Here is a 19188-nt window from a genome sequence, read left to right on the forward strand (position 1 = left end):
CATACATTTTTAATGGCATAATTGTCACTTTTCCTCTTATTACAAACTTTCATTTAACTTGCTTTGTTCTCAATATGTATGTATTATATATTATGTATGTAATAATAATTATATCAAAATGGTACTAATGACATAATTTGTCATCAGTAAAAACCTTCACCATATGCATTTAATCAGAAAATGCACCAAGAATAGTTAGTTTATGTACGCTCTACATAAAATATTTCTTATCTGTGATTTCATTTATCCCATGTCTACAAATTGTTTCAACAAATAAATTCAAACCATGTAAAAAATTCATCAATATTTTGTCTACATGAGCTTGACAATGTTACTTGTTAGTTTAAAATATTAGAAATGCAAGAAAAAAAGAGAAATAATAGCAAAAAAGATGATGTATCACCCTAAAAAGAAAAAAATATCTACAGTCAAGGCTATAAATTCCTTATGACAGAGAATTGTTATTAAGTATTACAAAAAGCATACGAAAAAGATGTTATAACGTGGGGAGTAAAGCGATTGTTTTTATACGACCGGGGCCAGTGTAATGATCTTCGTTCGGGTTTGAAGGCCGTCGTGGTTTGGCCTTCAAACCCGAACGAAGATCATAACACTGGAAGTCCTGGTAAAATCGCTGAACTGATTGTGGATGAGTTCCAGAAAGTCTACACCTTGGAGCCAGACATTGATGACAGCATACCCTGTCGTCAACCAACCAGTGAGGACCCTTGAAGACATATCCTTCACAGTGATCGAAATTGCTCAAGTCTGAACACAAACTCTGCACCCGGTCCTGATGGAATTCCAGCAATCTATCTCAACTCATGTGCAACGTGACTGGCACCTATTCGGAGAAACATGTTCGAAGCCTCAATGTCCTCGGGAGTGTTGCCAACGGCCTGGAAAGACGCAATAATAACTCCGATTGAACAGATCATCGTGAAGAGGATACGTGAGTTCCTTGACGGTGTTGACATTATTCCGCAAAGACAATACGGCTCCATGTCCGGACGCTCAACAGTGACAAACCTCCTGGAAGCGAAAAATGTCTGGACCAAGGCTCTTGGCGAAGGTAAGTCGATGGACGTAATTTACTTGGACTTTGAGAAAGCTTTCGGCAACATTTCACACAAAAGGCTGCTCCGAAAGCTCTTCTGTCTCGGCATTGGTGCAAACTGCTTGCTTGGAACCGCAACTACCTTACAGGCAGGGTTTTTCGCCTGAGAATCAGAGATTCAACATTAACTGCGAAGTCTGTGTACAGTGGAGTCCCCCAAGGCCTAGTCTTGGTACCACTTCTGTTCATCTTGTATACACGATACTAGCGTCCCGCCCCGGCTCCGCACGGGCGCAATTCTGATACTAAATATACATATAAACGCGTACAAACCATGCCATAGGGTGAAGCGCGACCTTCGATGTGCTATTTATAGGCAAGTACCGCCAGCCCCTCGGCCAGCGCCATCGCAACGTCCCAGCATTTCAAATGTGTAATATCTTCGAAAATGTTCATTTAAATTACATGCTACTGTAAAGAGTCATATTGATCTATATTAAATGCACAGTTAAGGTACTTAATTGGATAAGGATTAATGGTGTATTGCTTAAAATCACTTCGTAAATGAGCCATTATGTCCCGAGGATAAAAAATTGTTATTGTGGGTTATCCCAGCTCTATAACATATTGTTTTTTAAGGGACATTTTGCATTTATTCTCAAAAAATTCATAAGAAACTGTACTTCTCTCAAATAATCTATATATCCATTCCATTCAACCTACTGTGTAAGTATATACGAGACTGGCTTGAACGTTTAAAGTTCATTTCTTTAGATTTGTTTACTGCCAGTTTTCAAGCATAGCCCACTGACTAATAAGAAAGTATATTGATCTATAATACAACTGCATCTGAAATTCTTAATAATCTACTCTCTTTCTTATTTCCAAGGAATATATCACATTCAAGCTTGAAATTCATTCCTGCATGATTAGAAATAGATCAAATATTTTCATTCGACAGCAATACAAGCAGGCTTCAATGAATTCTTTGTTTTTTTAAAGGTGGACATTACGCAGCATACTGCAGACAGACACCCCTACACTGGCACATGGCCGAATACAACTATTCACACGTCATCAAAATCGCCTTTGAGTCGAGAGAAAAATGTCCTTTTTTATAAATAGGAGAGAACGAAGTCACATCTATCAGCTGGATTTACTTTCAATGAATTGATTTGTATTTCAATGAAATTACAAAAAATAAAAATAAGCAAAAAATTCATAATTTAACAATTAAAATGAAATAAAAATTGAAAAGATTTCAAATCAAGTTACTTTTGTATTCCATAGTTCTGATAAAGAATACCGTTTTCAAAGAAAAAAAATAATAACAAGCTACCCAATGAAATGAAGAATATTTCATCACTTATAGTTTTCAAAAAAGCAATTAGAAAGTATATACATAGCGTAAGGTAACTATTTTATCAATTGTTATGTTAAGATCAACTTTATTAAATTTGATTATATATACTACTGACCCTTGTCAGTAGTATATATAATTTTTTCAGTAGTTTTTATGCATGTGAATATGTTTGTATATTAGGATATCCTTTGAGTGAATACATTCTGCTTCTTTTCGAAAGGTATAATGTATAATTTAATTCTGTAACATTAAGCATCTTATTCGGCACCAAAAACATACTCCTACTATCGACTGGCGATGCGAGCCAGCGCGTCAATGTCCGAGCCACTTTTTGGTTTAGAAATCGCGCGTTCAATGAAAAATTAAATATATTTTATATCTTACCAGAACCTCTTGCCCTTGTAATATTAATGATTTTTTTGAAACCCCTTCCCTTCCTTTCAAGCCTCACTTGAATAATGGGCAATCCCACACACATTTTTTTCCTTTTATATTCGCAATGCCAATAGTAAAATTTGGCCCAATGCTTATTTACAGAATTTATTGAAAAAAAATGACCCTCACCTGTTCCAATAAAGATGTTGGTGCATCATAAAGATGTTTCATTATGTAATCAAAGAGAAGGAGTAACCTAGACAGGTGTAACAATTGTGAATCTTTTAAAGGCCCTCTTGCTATTTCCGAACATCTCAGCACTCCTCCAGCCATGAGAAGAACAACAGATTTCTTCTGCATCAATGTTAAAGAATGAAACAGATAAAGAAGAACTTGAGCATGTTCCACATTCAAATCTGAAAAAACATCAAAAGATATACAGTGTGGACTAGTGAAGTTTGCATCATATGAAAGTTTTTTTATTAATAGCTTTAATGAAAATTCAATATATGTTTCGCTATACAATAGCTTCATCAAGCATTTTCATACTGTCACTTCCTACCAAGATTTTCACTAGACACTTAGTATGAGAACTCTTGAGAAAGCTATTGTATAGCGAAACACTTGTTGTGGTTGTTTGCGATTTTGTAAATTGTCTAGTGAAAATCTCACAATAAAATTTTATTTGAATACTACAGTGTGTCCGGAAAGTATGGAATAAATTCGATATTTCCAAAACCAAAGGTCGTTTTACAAAATCCTGAAACACGTCGATTTTTAATTTTGATGAATTTCACTAGTTCGGACTTCCATTGTCTATTATATAAAATGATTTGAAATCCCTGAAACACTTTTTTATTTTTGATTATTTTCTTTTTGCTTTCCTTTAATTTTTATTTATTCAATTATTATATTTTTACTTGTAGGTTATTTCACTATCATTTCATTTCAGGTTTATTGTTGCTTAATATAATTGTTATTTTCAACTATTCTTTTTAATTATTCTTTTTTTACTTGTTTCAGGGATTTCAAATCATTTTATATAATAGACAATGGAAGTCCGAACTAGTGAAATTCATCACGAAACATTGTCAATCACCTTCAAACAAACCTTTAATTTTGATATTCTACATTTTACAACTAAATTTCATTATATAGGGTGATCCATATTGTGATGACGTCATCGTTTTTTTTAATGCAACACCCTGAATTTGGTGTCACTTTTAAATAATCCGTAACGAGCTGATTCCAATAAATACATGACGTTATTCTAAATGTTCGAACTGTAGTCCTTGCTGTAGTTGACAGTAACCGTGCTAACAAGTATTTCTTATTAATTTCAAAAAACTAGGCGGCTAGTTTTTTTTGTTACTGTGAAATGTCATTATTTCGATTGACTTTCAGTAACTGTTAAATCGGACAGTAGTTGTTGTATTAATTCGTGAATTTTCTGTAGTATTGCTTCGAATTGATTTGAAGTAGTAATTAATTCAATGTAAAGCAAAGAATTGAAATACTTATGATGATTGGCTGTGGAGACAGATCGCTAACTCAGGTGGAAGTGTGTAACTTATTTAATGGAAAATATCCAGAAAGACGCATAAGGCAGTCAGCAGTAAGATTGAAAAGAAATTTCGAGAAATTGGTACAGTTGAAAATGCACACAAATCAGGTCGTCCTTCTGTAAATGATGATACAAAACTAGATGTTCTACTTGCTGTTCGTAAGGTTAGTCATGATTTCGATGTCAGTAAAACAACTGTACACAAAGTATTAAAATTGGAAAAATGGCATCCCTTTAAAATCGAACTTCTACAGGAATTAAACGAGGACGATCCAGATAGAAGAATAGAATTTTGTGAAGCCATGATGGATAACTGTCACCGAGACCGTCTCCTCGTAAAAAATATAATTTTTCTGATGAAGCCACTTTTACGTTAAATGGTGGGGTCAACCGTCAAAATTGTAGGTACTGGGCCAAAGAAAACCCCCACTGGATGCGTGAGCATTATACACAATACCCGCAAAAGGTAAATGTTTGGGCTGGCATTGTAAGAAACAGAATAATCGGACCCTACTTTTTCGACGGTACTTTAGATGGGCCAACATACCTTCAGTTTTTGAGGCGATATCTTGTACCTACTTTAATTAATTCATTCCCCAGTAGAATCAATCCTGGAAGTTTTGATGAAAGTTTATGGTTTCAACAGGATGGTGCGCCTCCACATTATGCTGCAGATGTTGGAAGGTATCTCGACCAAATGTTTACGAACCGATGGATTGGTAGACGTGAACATATTGAATGGCCAGCAAACAGAAATAAACAATATTTCTCAAGAAACCATAAACAAGATTGAACAAGAATTTATGTATTTATAACTGGATTACTTTCCCATTGTTAAATTAATCAGAAAATAATATAAAATAATTAATTAATTTCTAGTTTTATTAAATATCAATAAAATTTGTTTTCTAAGCGCAAATCTTTCAAATTCTGTCCGTTAGACCCCAAGTATCATACTTTTTCGGAATCAGCTAGTTACAGATTATCTAAAAATGACAAATACTGAGTGTTGCATTAAAAAAATTACCAATGACGTCATCACATTATTATGGATCACCCTGTATGATGAAATTTTGTTGTAAAATGTACAATATTAAAATTAAAAATCGACGTGTTTCAGGTTTCTGTAAAACGACCTTTGGTTTTGGAAATATCGAATTTATTCTGTACTTTGCGGACACACTGTATATATATATATATATATATATATATATATATATATATATATATATATATATATATATATATATATATATTTGATTTTGCTCAATATGAAAAGATAAACATAATAGTCGCATCAATCATGTTGCCTGTAAGATTTTAATATGTTTCCAAAAAATTTCAAAACAGGGGTTACTTCTCAAAACATTGGAAAAACTTATTAGATAAGTTTTCTTGAAAAATTCAATTGCAAAAGATGATTTTGATCTGCACATTTTTTATGAATTGCATGGGTTTCCAAATAAAACTCGACACAACCTATATAAACCTTCGTTTTGATTCCAGACACATTTTCTTCAAAGTGAATAAAATATTGGATTTTATTCACTTATGATGCCAAGTTCATTTGTTTTCGATCCTGTATAAGGTATAGTCCAAAAAAAAAAGCACTTTTCCCAATCCCCAGAAATGCAATACTCTTCTCACCGCGCGTTTCACCAACCAAGTTGGCATCTTCAGGAGATGAAAACCCAGTTTTTTTCAGACTATAAAGAAAGCCCAGTTTTATTCAGTAGATGCAGAAACCTTAGTTTTCTTCAGAAGATGCAGAAATCCCAGTTTTCTTCAAGAGATGAGGAAACCCCAGTTTTCTCCTGAAGACGCCAACTTGGCTTGGGGAACGAGCTCTGAGAAGAGTATTTATTGCATTTCTGGTGATTGGAAAAAGTACTTGTTTTAGAATTTATTGTGAATTATTCCCTGAAAAAATAAGGCCGAGCCGCTTGTCTTTACCAGTAGGGCGGTAGCCGGTCGGGTTGACGCGGGCGTTTTACTCCACTCACTCAATCGACAGCTATGTGAACCGGTGGTTCAAGCGACGATCGATTATCACTTGCTATGGTCCAACCCGTGTTAGGAATCACACCTTAAAAGGTAAGACCTTGTTAGTCTTTAGCTCGCACAAATTTTGTCTTTTGTCGTTCGTAGGGGGGCGACAGCTGGTTAACGGAAAAACAGATTTTAACAGTCAATTGTGAATTGGCCAAGGTGGCGCTCAACCCAACTTGTGTTATTTTCGTTTGAAAATTGTTGACAATGTTTCATGGTGAATTTTACTAGTTCGGACTTCCATTGTCTAATATGATATATATAATAATAATAATACAATTTCATTACATTACAGTTTTTTTTCACAAATTGAGTGCACCTGATCTCATAATGAGATCGTCTTGTGTCTAAATAGTACTAATTAATTAGTATTTGAACATTTGATATGTGATATATTATAAGCCTAAATAATTTAATAATAAAGAAAATGATCTACAATTATCAGGAGCTAAGAGACTAAACTAATATTATAAGAAATTGAGAGAATTATAAATTGGCATTCATTGTATGAGTACTTCAAGAGCTCTAGAGTTCATGAGAATGAAGGACATCACCTTTTTGCAGAACTGTTTATAAATATGAATATTTTTGAGGGACTCTGGGATGTAATTGTAAATTTTGGGGCCATTGAATGCTATCGATTTCTTATAAAGGTGGAATTAGTGGTGGAATGAAGTGTTAAAAATAATAACTATTTTAATAATACTGTGAAATGAAATTATAATAAAATAAAAATAAGGAAGAAATTGAAAATTGAACAATTACAATGAAATAAAACATGATGTGATTTGAAACCAAGTTACTTTTTGATGTTTCAATTGTTAGTATCTACAATAGTCTTCGGGTGATACTACTTGTATCGCGCCGCTTCGAGAATATTTCTATCAGCTTTGAAGACTTCCATCGAGATATATAAGCACTACTAACAGGCAGAGCCGCACTACTAACAGGCAGAGCCGTACTCTTACCACCTGACCTGAAAGACCACGCACCATACAAACTAATCAGCTTCGTTAAGATGCTGAGTTTATTTGGTTGAGTGTGAATAGGTGTGAGCCACAATAAACCCTTGTGGGTTGGGGTGAAGGATTGAATAGACCCATTCAGTTTGGACCTAACCTAACATAATTCACAGGATGAAGAGACTTATCTACTTCGGGAAGTTCAGGCGAATTGAGTTAATAAGGCTATTGACATTTGTGTATTAGTTTTTATTTTATTTTCCATACAGACTTAATAGCCTAATTACATGGAAATTCTTATTACAAATTGATTGTGTGAGCTTGCTTCCATACACTGAAATATTTATTTTCAAACTTATTCTCTACATCACAGTTATGTTTCTAATAAATAATTAATAACATCATATCTGAAACCTGAGAATTACTGAAATCTAAATTTTTTTTAAAACATTAATTTCATTTGCTTTACAAAGCATGGTTGAGAGAGGACTCAGTTATTTTTTTTACTTGCCTTGGGTAGTTTAAAAAGGATTAGACTATTTGTAGGATACTGAGGAACATTAAAATCTATGAGTTCGAGTATGTTTGTATCTGTAATACTGTTGTTTATCACCTTATGTAAAAACATTATTTGTGTTACATCCCGTCTAATATATAGAGATGATATTTAGAAATGCTTGCCAGTATAGTAGTGAAATAAAGTTGAGTTTAATTGTACAGTGTGATCAATTATTGTCAAACCCTCGGTGAAAACAGATTTATTGTATGTTAGAGACTCCAGTTTCACCTTTCATTTATTCGTGTACAACGTAATATCATAAAACATCAATTTTTGTGTGTGGGTTTTGCCTAAAAGTAATACTAATTAATAATGAAAAAATAGTTTAACTTAAGAGTCAAATTCTTTGATTAAAAAATAAAAATATGAAAATTAAATTCTTTTGAAATGTTTCACTCAATGTAGACTTTACTGATGACGATGTATGCTTGTTTGTGATGATTACAAAGTTATACTTTTAGATACAAATTATCTTTTCAAAAATAAATATATCATGAAGTTAACTTATACAGGAAAAAATTAATAAACTTTGAGTCTCATATTTTGGATTTTATATGGTGCTTCTTAAAAAACATTCTGGAATAAATTATTGTCAAAACTGAGAAGTTCGTAAATACCTGAATTTTTGTATATGGACTTAAACCTAATTTAGAAGAACTTTTTCTGGTTTTTTGAGAAATAACTTCAGCTTTGGATTTTTTTGTGTAAAAAAAAATTACAGATAATGTGAAATTAGGTAACTACTATTTTTTGATTATGTTCCGTCTCATAATGTTATTAATAATACACTCTATTTACTGACTAGATACAATTTTCAATATATCAATCAATTAGTTGCTAGAGAAACTGCTCAATGTTTTCCTAATAATTAGACTCTACTGCTTTCCAATTATTGTTCTATAATATATAATAATCAGTTTTACCTTCATTATCTAAATCAGTGGAAGACGTTTGAGGAGTGTTCATAACATTTTCTATTAGGGTATTAACCAGTCTATGCCATATACTGATAACAGATGCTTCCTTCTCATTTTGTGGCCTCAACAACAATACCTACAAATACACATAAAATTAAATGATATCTGAATAGTAATAAATTCATATCTCAATTCTAATTACCTGAGCTAACACAGCCAATGTCCTTGGATAGACCTGCAATGGCCAAGCATCAGAATTCCAAGGAGATACTCCAAGATGATTCAGGAGGCACGCTTGTAAATTGTTCAGGCTGTTGTTAGTTATAAGATTGTGAGTGAATCTTGTCAAAGCTCCAGAAAATTCACAATACAGCTGCCCTAGAGTGGCCCCAAAATATACTGAAATGGCCCCTGAAATGAATAATTTTTTAAATTAATTTGCAATATAGATAATTGATGACAATTTGGCACTGGCTATCAAAGAAGACTATTTGCTAAATGGTGGAATAGATTGGATTAATTGAGGACTGCGAGGGAAAAAGTTCCAGATTCTTACATTACTGTAAATATTTGCTGAAAGTAAGCTGTCTTATTTCAGAAATTACAAGGATAGCAAGCACAATAAACAGCAGTTGGGTATAAATACTAGTGTTTTCAACTTGTATTTTTGATGCACAGAATGGAAGGAACACTGTATTCAAAAAAAAATCAAAGACATATATTATTCATTTTATCATTACATGTTCGATACCATGAGCTGGCCTATGAATGAGTAAATTTCTTACTTTCTTTCTTTCTATTAAAAATACCCTAGTGAAAAGTAGTAAACGTGTAAATTTCTGGATTATTTCTCTACTAATTTATAAACAGATATATTTACTAATCTAATTTGAGTGAATCGAAGTTGATCAACACACAAATCCCATGTTCACTCTACATAAGACTTGATAAAACAGATCTATTTTTGAGGTAGTTTTAATAATAAAAACCGGATTATACATCTAAACAAACTGCTTCGAAATAATATAATAATAATGTTTATTCACAGATATATCATTAAAGGTTCTATTTAATAGAGGGTACAGTTGAACAAATACACACAAAAGTCACTTGTGTGTGATAACATGAATATGACACATAATAACAATAAACACCTAAATAATAATAATAATGAAATATTACATTTTCACAATGTCATGTTGAAATATCTCAATAATAAATTAAGTATAGTAAAACCAATAATGATTGAGAGTAAAGCGCGTTGTCATATCTAAATTTTACGTTACCAGTTTATAGCAGAATCAAAATATAGTAAGCAGTAGAGTTGTAGGTTGTGGCAAATTATAGATAATACACAATACTAGTACGATTAAAAGGTATTATTTATGACAAAAATCAGTAATGAACTTGTAATGAGTAATAATTATACATTTCCTGATTACTGATCAGTTAAAATTCATTATTTTCTGTACAGTGTTAGATATTTATTACAACTAGTGGCAACGCTGTACGCAACGATATTTCTGTCTTTGTCACTTTACCGTAACTTCCATCTCATCGTTGCAGTCCTCACTAATGTACTTGCAGCCATGAGCGTATCATTGGTTTGTGAATTATACAGAATGAATTGTACGTTTTACAGTTAAGTTAGTCAGCAATCGACGTGTTGTGATAACAATTGGTGAAAATAATAGTGCTAATAAGTGTTTAAGCGTTACATAATTATATTTCTACACCGTTCTCAAACTACTCAAAAAATGGGAGACATGGTCGGGCCTTCCACGTCGAAAAAGGTAAAACGGTCGGAGTCTCGGTCAGTAAGAGAAAAACAAATTGTATTGCGAGTATTTCACTGTCTTGAAAGAGATCATCAGCCACCAAAAGATGACTTTGTGCATATGTGCTGTAATTCTACGTGTGAACCTCCGAATAACCAACCGGGCATTTCTACATCATTAAGTTCCACAATTACAAAAGATAAGATGATGATAAGTTGATGAAGAAGCCAAAACCAGTATACGCAGAACTATTCAGTTTCTTTTTTAGAAATGAGCTGCCCACACTACAAACAGTTCTGGAGGCACTTAGCGATCATGAATTGGTCCCAAAAATGGGTAAAGAAACTTTTTAGGAAACTTGTACACGAAATGAAATTTACGTACGGAAAAGTTGACAGGAAAAGCATTCTCATTGAACGTCAAGAAATAATAGCATGGAGAAGAAACTATCTAAGAAAAATTGACGAATTTCGGAAGCTCAAAAAAAAATTGTACTTCATGGACGAGACATGGGTTAACCAAGGACATACGGTCAAAAAAGTATGGCAGGATGGTAATATAACAAGTGCACGACAAGCCTTTATTGAAGGTTTGTCAGTTGGGTTAAAACAGCCATCTGGAAAAGGTAGTCGTCTGATAGTTACGCATATAGGAAGCGACAGTGGATTTTTACCAAATGGTGAATTAATATTTAAATCTAAGAAAACAGGCGACTATCATGAAGAGATGAATGCGGAGGTGTTTGAAAAATGGTTTGAAGGCATCATTCAACTTGTGGAACCTGGGTCTGTCATCGTCATGGACAATGCCCCATACCATAGTCGACATTTAGAACCATTACCGAAACAATCATGGAAAAAAGCAGCAATTCAAGAATGGTTAATTAATAAGAACTTCCAATATAACAAAGATAGTTTAAAGGCAGAACTACTTCAGCTAACAAAATTACACACAGACAAATATAAAAAATTCGCAGTGGATGAAATGGCGTTAAGTCGTGGAATTACAGTTTTAAGGTTACCACCATACCACTGCAAATTAAACCCAATAGAATTAATCTGGGCGCAAGTAAAAGGATATGTGGCACGAGAAAACAGAACATTTAAATTAGTGGACGTGCAACATCACCTACAAGAAGCTATTCGAACTGTTTCTGCAGAAGACTGGAAGAAATGCATGGAGCATGTTTTAAAAGGGGAGCAAAAAATGTGGGACGTAGACAACCGTATTGAACACAATATTGAACCATTCATAATTCACTTTGATGATAGCGGTAGCAACAGTGACGAATCTGAGGTTGAGGATTAGACGAAAATTTGTACATTTACATTTATATTATATTCTATTATCAAAAATTTGTAATTTGTATTTTCTAGTACCCCTGACGATGAGTTCAAGTTACTCGAAAGCTTGAGAATAGTTATAAAGAGTTCACTTATCAATTGCTGCAACCCAATAGTGAAAAAAAGTTATATATATATATATATATATATATATATATATATATATATATATATATAGAGCGTTTTTTATTAATATTGTTAATTTATTTGGTACCTACTATAATTACCACGATTATTACTCCGATTTCATAAGGCCCACCTAATGACTACAACGATTAGGCAAATTACGATATTGCAAAGTTTTAATGAAATAAATAAAAAATGTGTATGAATATTTTAACTAATTGAACTAAGAATTTTTCTTTCATTCTTAACCCTCTCAAAAATTAATAAGCACGCCCCCGATTTGCTGTCAACTGGGCTTACTTCTACTCTCAATCATTATTGGTTTCAGTATAGTATTGAAATATCGATCAGTTTTTAATGATTTAATTTGATGGAGACGGTGTGATTTGATCCAAACTATAATTTTCAAAACTGAATAAACAGTCGAGCAGAGGTACATAGAAAATATCATCTACATTTGTGTATTAATTTTGTTGTAAGATGTTATTTTTCAATATTTTCAATTATTTGGTGAATCTCTATCCGGTTCCTCTGATATACATATGTTTTCAATTCTCTTCTGAATTTTGATATCCGCTGTTGAATTTTCATTTCATCAGGAAGAGTGTTGAAAGCCCTTAGACTCAGAAATTGATGACTTTTCTGGCCTACTGACATGCTCATTAGTGGTTGGACAAATCTGTTTTTTCCTCTGGTAGAATACGTATGATCCAGGTTGAAAAGGTCAAATTTATTTTGGAATACTGCAATATTCAGCTGTTCGAGATATATTTGTATCAGACCAAAGTTTTTGTGTCATTATATACTTGATCACCACTGGAGTATCTATTATTTTTATTCAGAATGATTTTCAAGAATCTTCTTTGGGATACTTCCAATGCAACAAGGTAACTTCTTGAGACCCTGCCCCATCCAAGGGTACCGTATTTCAAGTTTGGTTCGACAAGACTTTTGTACAAAATGATTTTTTGATTTTGGTCCATCTACTCCGTCATATACTTAAATCTATATAGAATGCATCGCAATTTTTACAATAGATAGCTAAAATGCTGATTCCACCAAAGATGTGAATCTATGATGATTCCAAAAAATATAATTTTTTCCTTAGGTTTTATTGTACATTTTGTTAAAAAGATATCAAATGTAGGAAGAAATGTATCTTGACAGTTAAATGGTAGATAGTGTTTTTTCGAAATTTATTAATAAGAAGTTAGTCGAACCACATCTTCAATTTATTGATGTCTGTTTAAATTTTATTTTTCAGGTCATACCAGTTGTTATCTGTATAAAAAAGGCAGTATCATCAGCAAAGCTTGAATTTCAATATTTACACATGGTCTGTTAGATAATTCTCTAATAATTCATATGATGAACCTCTTATACCCATGTCCTCAAGTTTTCGTAGAAGAATTGAATGGTCAACGGTATCGAAAGCCTTTGTGAGATCTATGAATACTGCTATTGATGGAATACTTTTATCTAATGCATTGTATATGTCCCCTCCCTAAAACAGCATTGCGTTGTTGAAAGTAATTTATATTTGTTAATGAATTAGCTCAATGTAGTTTTCAAAATTTTTTCTAATATTTTGCCGAGGTTTGAAATTAAGGAAATAGGTCCATAATTACTCATATCAGTTTTATCTCCGATTTTATAAATAGGTGTGAGTACCAATAGCTTTAAGGCAGAGAGAAATTCACCTGTTTCCAGAAATTGATTAATTATAATATTTAATGTTTTTTATATAGTCTGCTACGAGTTTAATGTTTCTGCCTTTAAACCTTCAATTCTCGTAGCCTTTTTATTTTTCAGTTCAGATATAACATTTTTTTATTTCCTGTTCATCCGTCGAATTCAAGAAAATAGTATTCTCATGAATTTTTTTATGTTTGACATAATTTCTCAATTCGTTTTGCTAAGTTTTTCCCGATATTAATGAAAAAATCATTGAAACTCTCTGCGATTTCAGAAAGTTCGTTTATCGTTCTGCCGTTTTGATTTCTAAGGGTGTTTGTTTCTTCACTCTTCTGAATATTTAACATTTCATTTTTTACAGTTTTCCATTTTCCGTATCGTTCATACGTTTTGTTCATTTCTTACCCGTTTCTTATAATTTTTTGGGTCACAATACAATTTCTTTTTCATAATCAACTAAATGCTTTGTAATCCACTTATTTCTCTTTATATTTTTATGTTTTATCCTAGTGTATTTTGTGCAATTTCTAATACAATTTTGTAGAGTGGTTATGAATGTGTGTCATAGAATTCAAATCAAAAAATAAAATGCAATTTTGGGACAATTGCATTTCAATTTTTTTTCAGCTAAATTGACATTCTAGAGAATAGGACAATTGTTCATCAAACAAATAATTGTTACGACCTATCATGATTTTATATTATACTCCAGAAAGCTGTGAACGCACAGTTCCAGAAGTTTGTATCACTGCATGAATTGCCTGGGAAAACCAAATAATCCATTGAATAACTTGTCTTGAACAGAGAGTATAAACTTTCATGACTGTTTAAAGCAATTTTTCGGGTTTGTAGGCCATGATCTGCAGGTTTTTATAGTACACTTCTAATAGTACTAGTATGAACAGTAAGGATATTTAAAGCATCTCGTTCGATGCCTCATCACCTTTTTGTCTACCGCAGACAGAAAGTCAGATAAAATAACCTACAAACTACAGTAAAACATCCAGAAACTGAGTTTTGATATTTGTAATTGTTATCTTGTTAACAAACCCCAAAATATGGAGAAAACATATGACTATGTCATGAGAAAATAAATGAGTTGAGAAAACAAATATTACCATAGTCGTGCCATGAAGTGTTCTGGCGATGCATTCAATTTATTGGAGCCTCTGGAGACACCCTACATTTTGTTTTATAAGAGAGAGGACATTGTTAGCTCAAGATCTTCAGATGATGAGATGCTGCAGGTTTTTCCGGGTTTTCCTGCAGCTGAAAAAGCAAATGCGCCACTGGAATCAATGGAACTGGAACCATCGTTCTGACGCTGATCGGGAATCGACAGATCGCCGTCACGACAGATCGCGTACCGACACACTGCACTTCAGTAATGTAATTCTAAACATACTGAATGTATGGATACAATATCAATTGGTCAGTCGGTAGCCAAGCGGTTCGGCGTGGGTGCTTTGTTCACTCACTCGAATTGACTGCCGTGTTGGTCGGTGGTTCAAGCCCTAGTCTGAACGATCGATCTTCACTTGCTACCGTCCAACCCGTGTTAGGAATCACACGTTAAAAGGTAAGACCTCGTTAATCCTTAGCTCGCACAAGTTTCGACTTCTGAGGGTTGTCGTTCGTAGGGGTGCGACAGCTGGTTAACGGAAAAACAGATTTTTTTTTTTTTTTGAATATACTTATGGTGCGTCACGACACATCACGGCACAATAATATAATTCCAGCTTTAGCTTTTTTACCGGTTTACTGGTGAGGCTTGGCAAATGCCTGCTGGAAAGCAACTGAAAATACCATGACGAATTGGATTAAATTTGACAAAAACGATTGTAAAAGTTTCTTGTAGGGGAGTCTCGCAATTGATTTTTGTTATACAACAGCAACTCACTTGATTCAATCAAGTGATACAGGGGTTTTATTAGAGTGTTACTCCTCATCAGTGCAGAACATATTCAACCACGACATCATTGCCATCTACAGAACTTAAAATGAAACCTTATGTTTATTCAAATAATGCCTCACTATTTTTCACTACAAACTTACCAGTTTCTGTTCTTGCTGTTTCCCTGTCCAAATCTCGGATGATGGCTGATAAAATGATCATTTGTTGTTCCGTTAAGCCATTCTTTACATATCTTGCAATAAAGTTACTTTTGGAACACAGAAAATGTTTATTCATAAACACAAAAATACTGGTGGCTAGGGATATGTAACCATGGGCTTCGCCTTTTTCAGGAACTATCGACATAGAACGGTCATTCTGAGCTGTTTTAGTCTCAGCATTTTCTGATGTAGACGGTGTTTTTGAATCTGTCGTTTCTGGTGGTGCAAGGGTCTCTTCGAACCACTGTCCCAAAATGGGTTCGCTGTCATCATCTTAAGGAAAATTAACAATTATAATAATCATTTTTTTAAATATCCATATAAAAATATATATAAATATATTAAATTACAATAAATCGAACACAATAATGATTCAAATAAATTAATTTAAATTTCAGTATGTTCCAATGCAAAGTTATGAATTCAATGAATGATTTAGTCTTTTTTCGTGATTTAAGTAACTTGCTATACACACAATTAACAATCTCAAAGAAATTATCCGGGGCATAATTTGTTTTCTGCCTGTCCCGTATTTATGAATTTCAGATATAAAACTTGAATTCTGATTTCAGAGGTTATGTCTCACGACAAATTAAAAAAATTGTCGGTAATGACTAAAAATATATATGGACTCTATTGTACATTTCAAAGATGATACCTTCATCAGTTGAGCTCTCATCAGAGCACAACATCATATCTTCATAATAGGTAGTTGAGTCAGACTGACTGAAAGTATCTCCTTCTGGTGGATGTAGTCTTTTAAGAGTACACGCCTTCCTATAACTAACAATAGCTAGGTAAAACAGAAGATGGTTCAAAGGTGCGGCACTCAGTATTCTCGATACTCTCTGCAAAGCAGTAAATTGTCCCATAATAGCCAAGGGTGCTGGCTCAATCTGAAAGAGAAATAAAATAATTAACATAATTTTCATTTATACTGTAGATCAGACACAATTACCTGTACGATGCTGCCAGCTCCTCCGCATACTTCTAAATGAAGATCTTCGAACAACTCTGACAATAAATTTAGGGCTTTTGTGGCCAATGCAACAGAGAGTACTCCAAAAGACTGCTGAAATTTCTGCAGTCCAGATCGTGCAGAATTTGTATCCCTACTTTTGCAGGGGCTTCTACCTTTCTCGTCCCTTTCTCTTAGGTGAGGATTTTTTTCTGAAGTAGTGCTAGCTGTTAAATGGGTTTGAAGACCTGATATGAGAACCCATGCTCCTGCTAGTAGATAATTTTGATACACCTGTAAAAGGTAATATTTCCAAATGAGGAAAACATAGTAATGAAGGTGTGGAACAAAGGCATTGCAATAGCAGGCTTGGTAACCAATTTCTTCTACTAAAATGTAGGAAAAGTAGTAGTATCGAAAATTAGGAAAAATAGAACTCTGGAAAAAGCAGAGACTAAATCTAATGACCACTCAAAGTAGACTCCTGCTCCTTCGACCTAGACACTAAGTAGTCTAGCAAGGTACAATTTGTGAGCTTTGATTTCTTTTTAACAAAGTATCTATGGAACTATTCATTATAACGTTCAAGTCATCTTTTGTGGACTGGAGGACACTAACTGAAGCCTCTGAAAGACAAATTCTGGGCTTGTTAATGAATTTGTCATAGTCAAATAGCCACACAGATCATTGACTTTTCGGTGACATCGAAGTAACATAGCTCTTTTATGCATTGGACCACTTAATAACATGAAAAAGATGTGAAAGAGACAAAGGTTCGCCCCCATCCAAACCCCATGTATGAGGTAAGACGAGTACAGCTTTCACAAGCCTAGTGAGCTCAACCAGCAAAAATATTTCATTCCATTAAAAATCTATTCTTTGATAGCTGACTATAAGAATAACGTATCTGAACGTACAACCGTCATGTATACAAAGAAAATTATTTTTGTAAGATCTTTGATTCTGAACTGAGTTATCTCTGGCACAATGTATTAATGTGGGGTTCTTCTGTGGGGGCAAAATGTGTTTTAACTGTTCAAAAAAGAATAATTAGAACTATCTTTAATATTGCACCCAGGGATAGCTGTAGACCTGCTTTGTGCAAGAACAAGATGCTAACAACTAACATCACCCGAAGACGATTGTAGATACTAACAATCGAAACATAGTGAACTAACGTGACTTGGAATCTCTTCACTTTTTATTTTCTTTCTTTTTTCATTTCTTTATTTTTATTTATTCAATTGTTCTATTTTTACTTGTATTTTATTTCACTATTATTTCATTTCAGGTTTATTTTGGTTAATATAATTATTATTTTCAGCTAACTCATTTTTAATTCTTCTTTTTTAGTTGTTTCAGGGATTTCAAATCATTTTATATAGTAGACAATGGAAGTCCCAACTAGTGAAATTCATCATGAAACATTGTCAATCACCTTCAAACAAAAGATGCTAACATTAACTTGTATCTATATATATAAAGCTCTGCTCCATGTGAAAAATAATGCACCCAATCTGAGAGACGAATCAATAGTTCATAACTATGCAACACGAAATAGACATTTATTAACTATCCCAAAACATAAAACATCGACATTTAAGGAATCACTTGCATATAATGGCATAATATTATTCAATACGTTGCCTCAAGATATTAAAGATTTGCGTATTATACCATTTAAAAAACAAAAAAAGGAGCTATTAACTAATAAGGGATATTATAACGTAGAAGAATTCTTAGAACGGGATACTCTGTTATCATGATTATTGCTGTCACTGCATTTCTTTCATCCTATTTAAAGATAAATTTACTTTAGGTATATTTATGTATATATATATATATATATATATATATATATATATATATATATATATATATATATATATATATATATATATATAGTTGTATGTGTATGTGTGTTTGTTTTATTTTTTATATATGTATATAAGGTTCGTTCCAACCAACGTCAGAAACAGTTTCTGACAGTCAGGATTGTGCGCAGTAATGTGATTGCGTTCCAACGTGAGTTTCCAACCATTAGTAAACTACTAGCAGTTTTCTGTTCCATCCAAGATTCAAATCTGTTCGAAATCTATCAGAATGGTTTGAGGATTATCTTCTAACCATTAATCTGACGCATGCGTATTCCGTATTACTGTTTCTGTTTTATGTTAATGCAACTTGCAAACAACATAACCAGCAAAAATTGTAATAAAATAAATTATGTATTTGCTGGCGCTGGAAAAATTAGGAATTCTTTAAGTGAACCTAAAATATGAACATCTTTAATTACACAAATTAATTATTGCGGTGACCTACTTTTA

General features: G+C 33.1%; 1 protein-coding gene across 1 annotated transcript in view; it reads right to left on the reverse strand.

The window, feature by feature from the left end:
- poe (E3 ubiquitin-protein ligase-like protein poe) overlaps positions 1-19188 on the reverse strand; it is an 81024-nt gene that overhangs the window by 47778 nt on the left and 14058 nt on the right. The window contains exons 7-12 of the mRNA XM_074172900.1: positions 16862-17155; positions 16562-16799; positions 15844-16176; positions 9049-9257; positions 8853-8982; positions 2985-3211 (exon numbers count right to left, since the gene is read on the reverse strand). Coding sequence (XP_074029001.1) covers positions 2985-3211; positions 8853-8982; positions 9049-9257; positions 15844-16176; positions 16562-16799; positions 16862-17155 — 1431 coding nt within the window. The remainder of the gene's footprint in view (positions 1-2984; positions 3212-8852; positions 8983-9048; positions 9258-15843; positions 16177-16561; positions 16800-16861; positions 17156-19188) is intronic.

Source organism: Leptinotarsa decemlineata, unplaced genomic scaffold, assembly GCF_025532065.1.
Source record: "Leptinotarsa decemlineata unplaced genomic scaffold, Ldec_3_MD MMD2_tig00000199_RagTag_RagTag, whole genome shotgun sequence".
Classification (NCBI taxonomy): domain Eukaryota; kingdom Metazoa; phylum Arthropoda; class Insecta; order Coleoptera; family Chrysomelidae; genus Leptinotarsa; species Leptinotarsa decemlineata.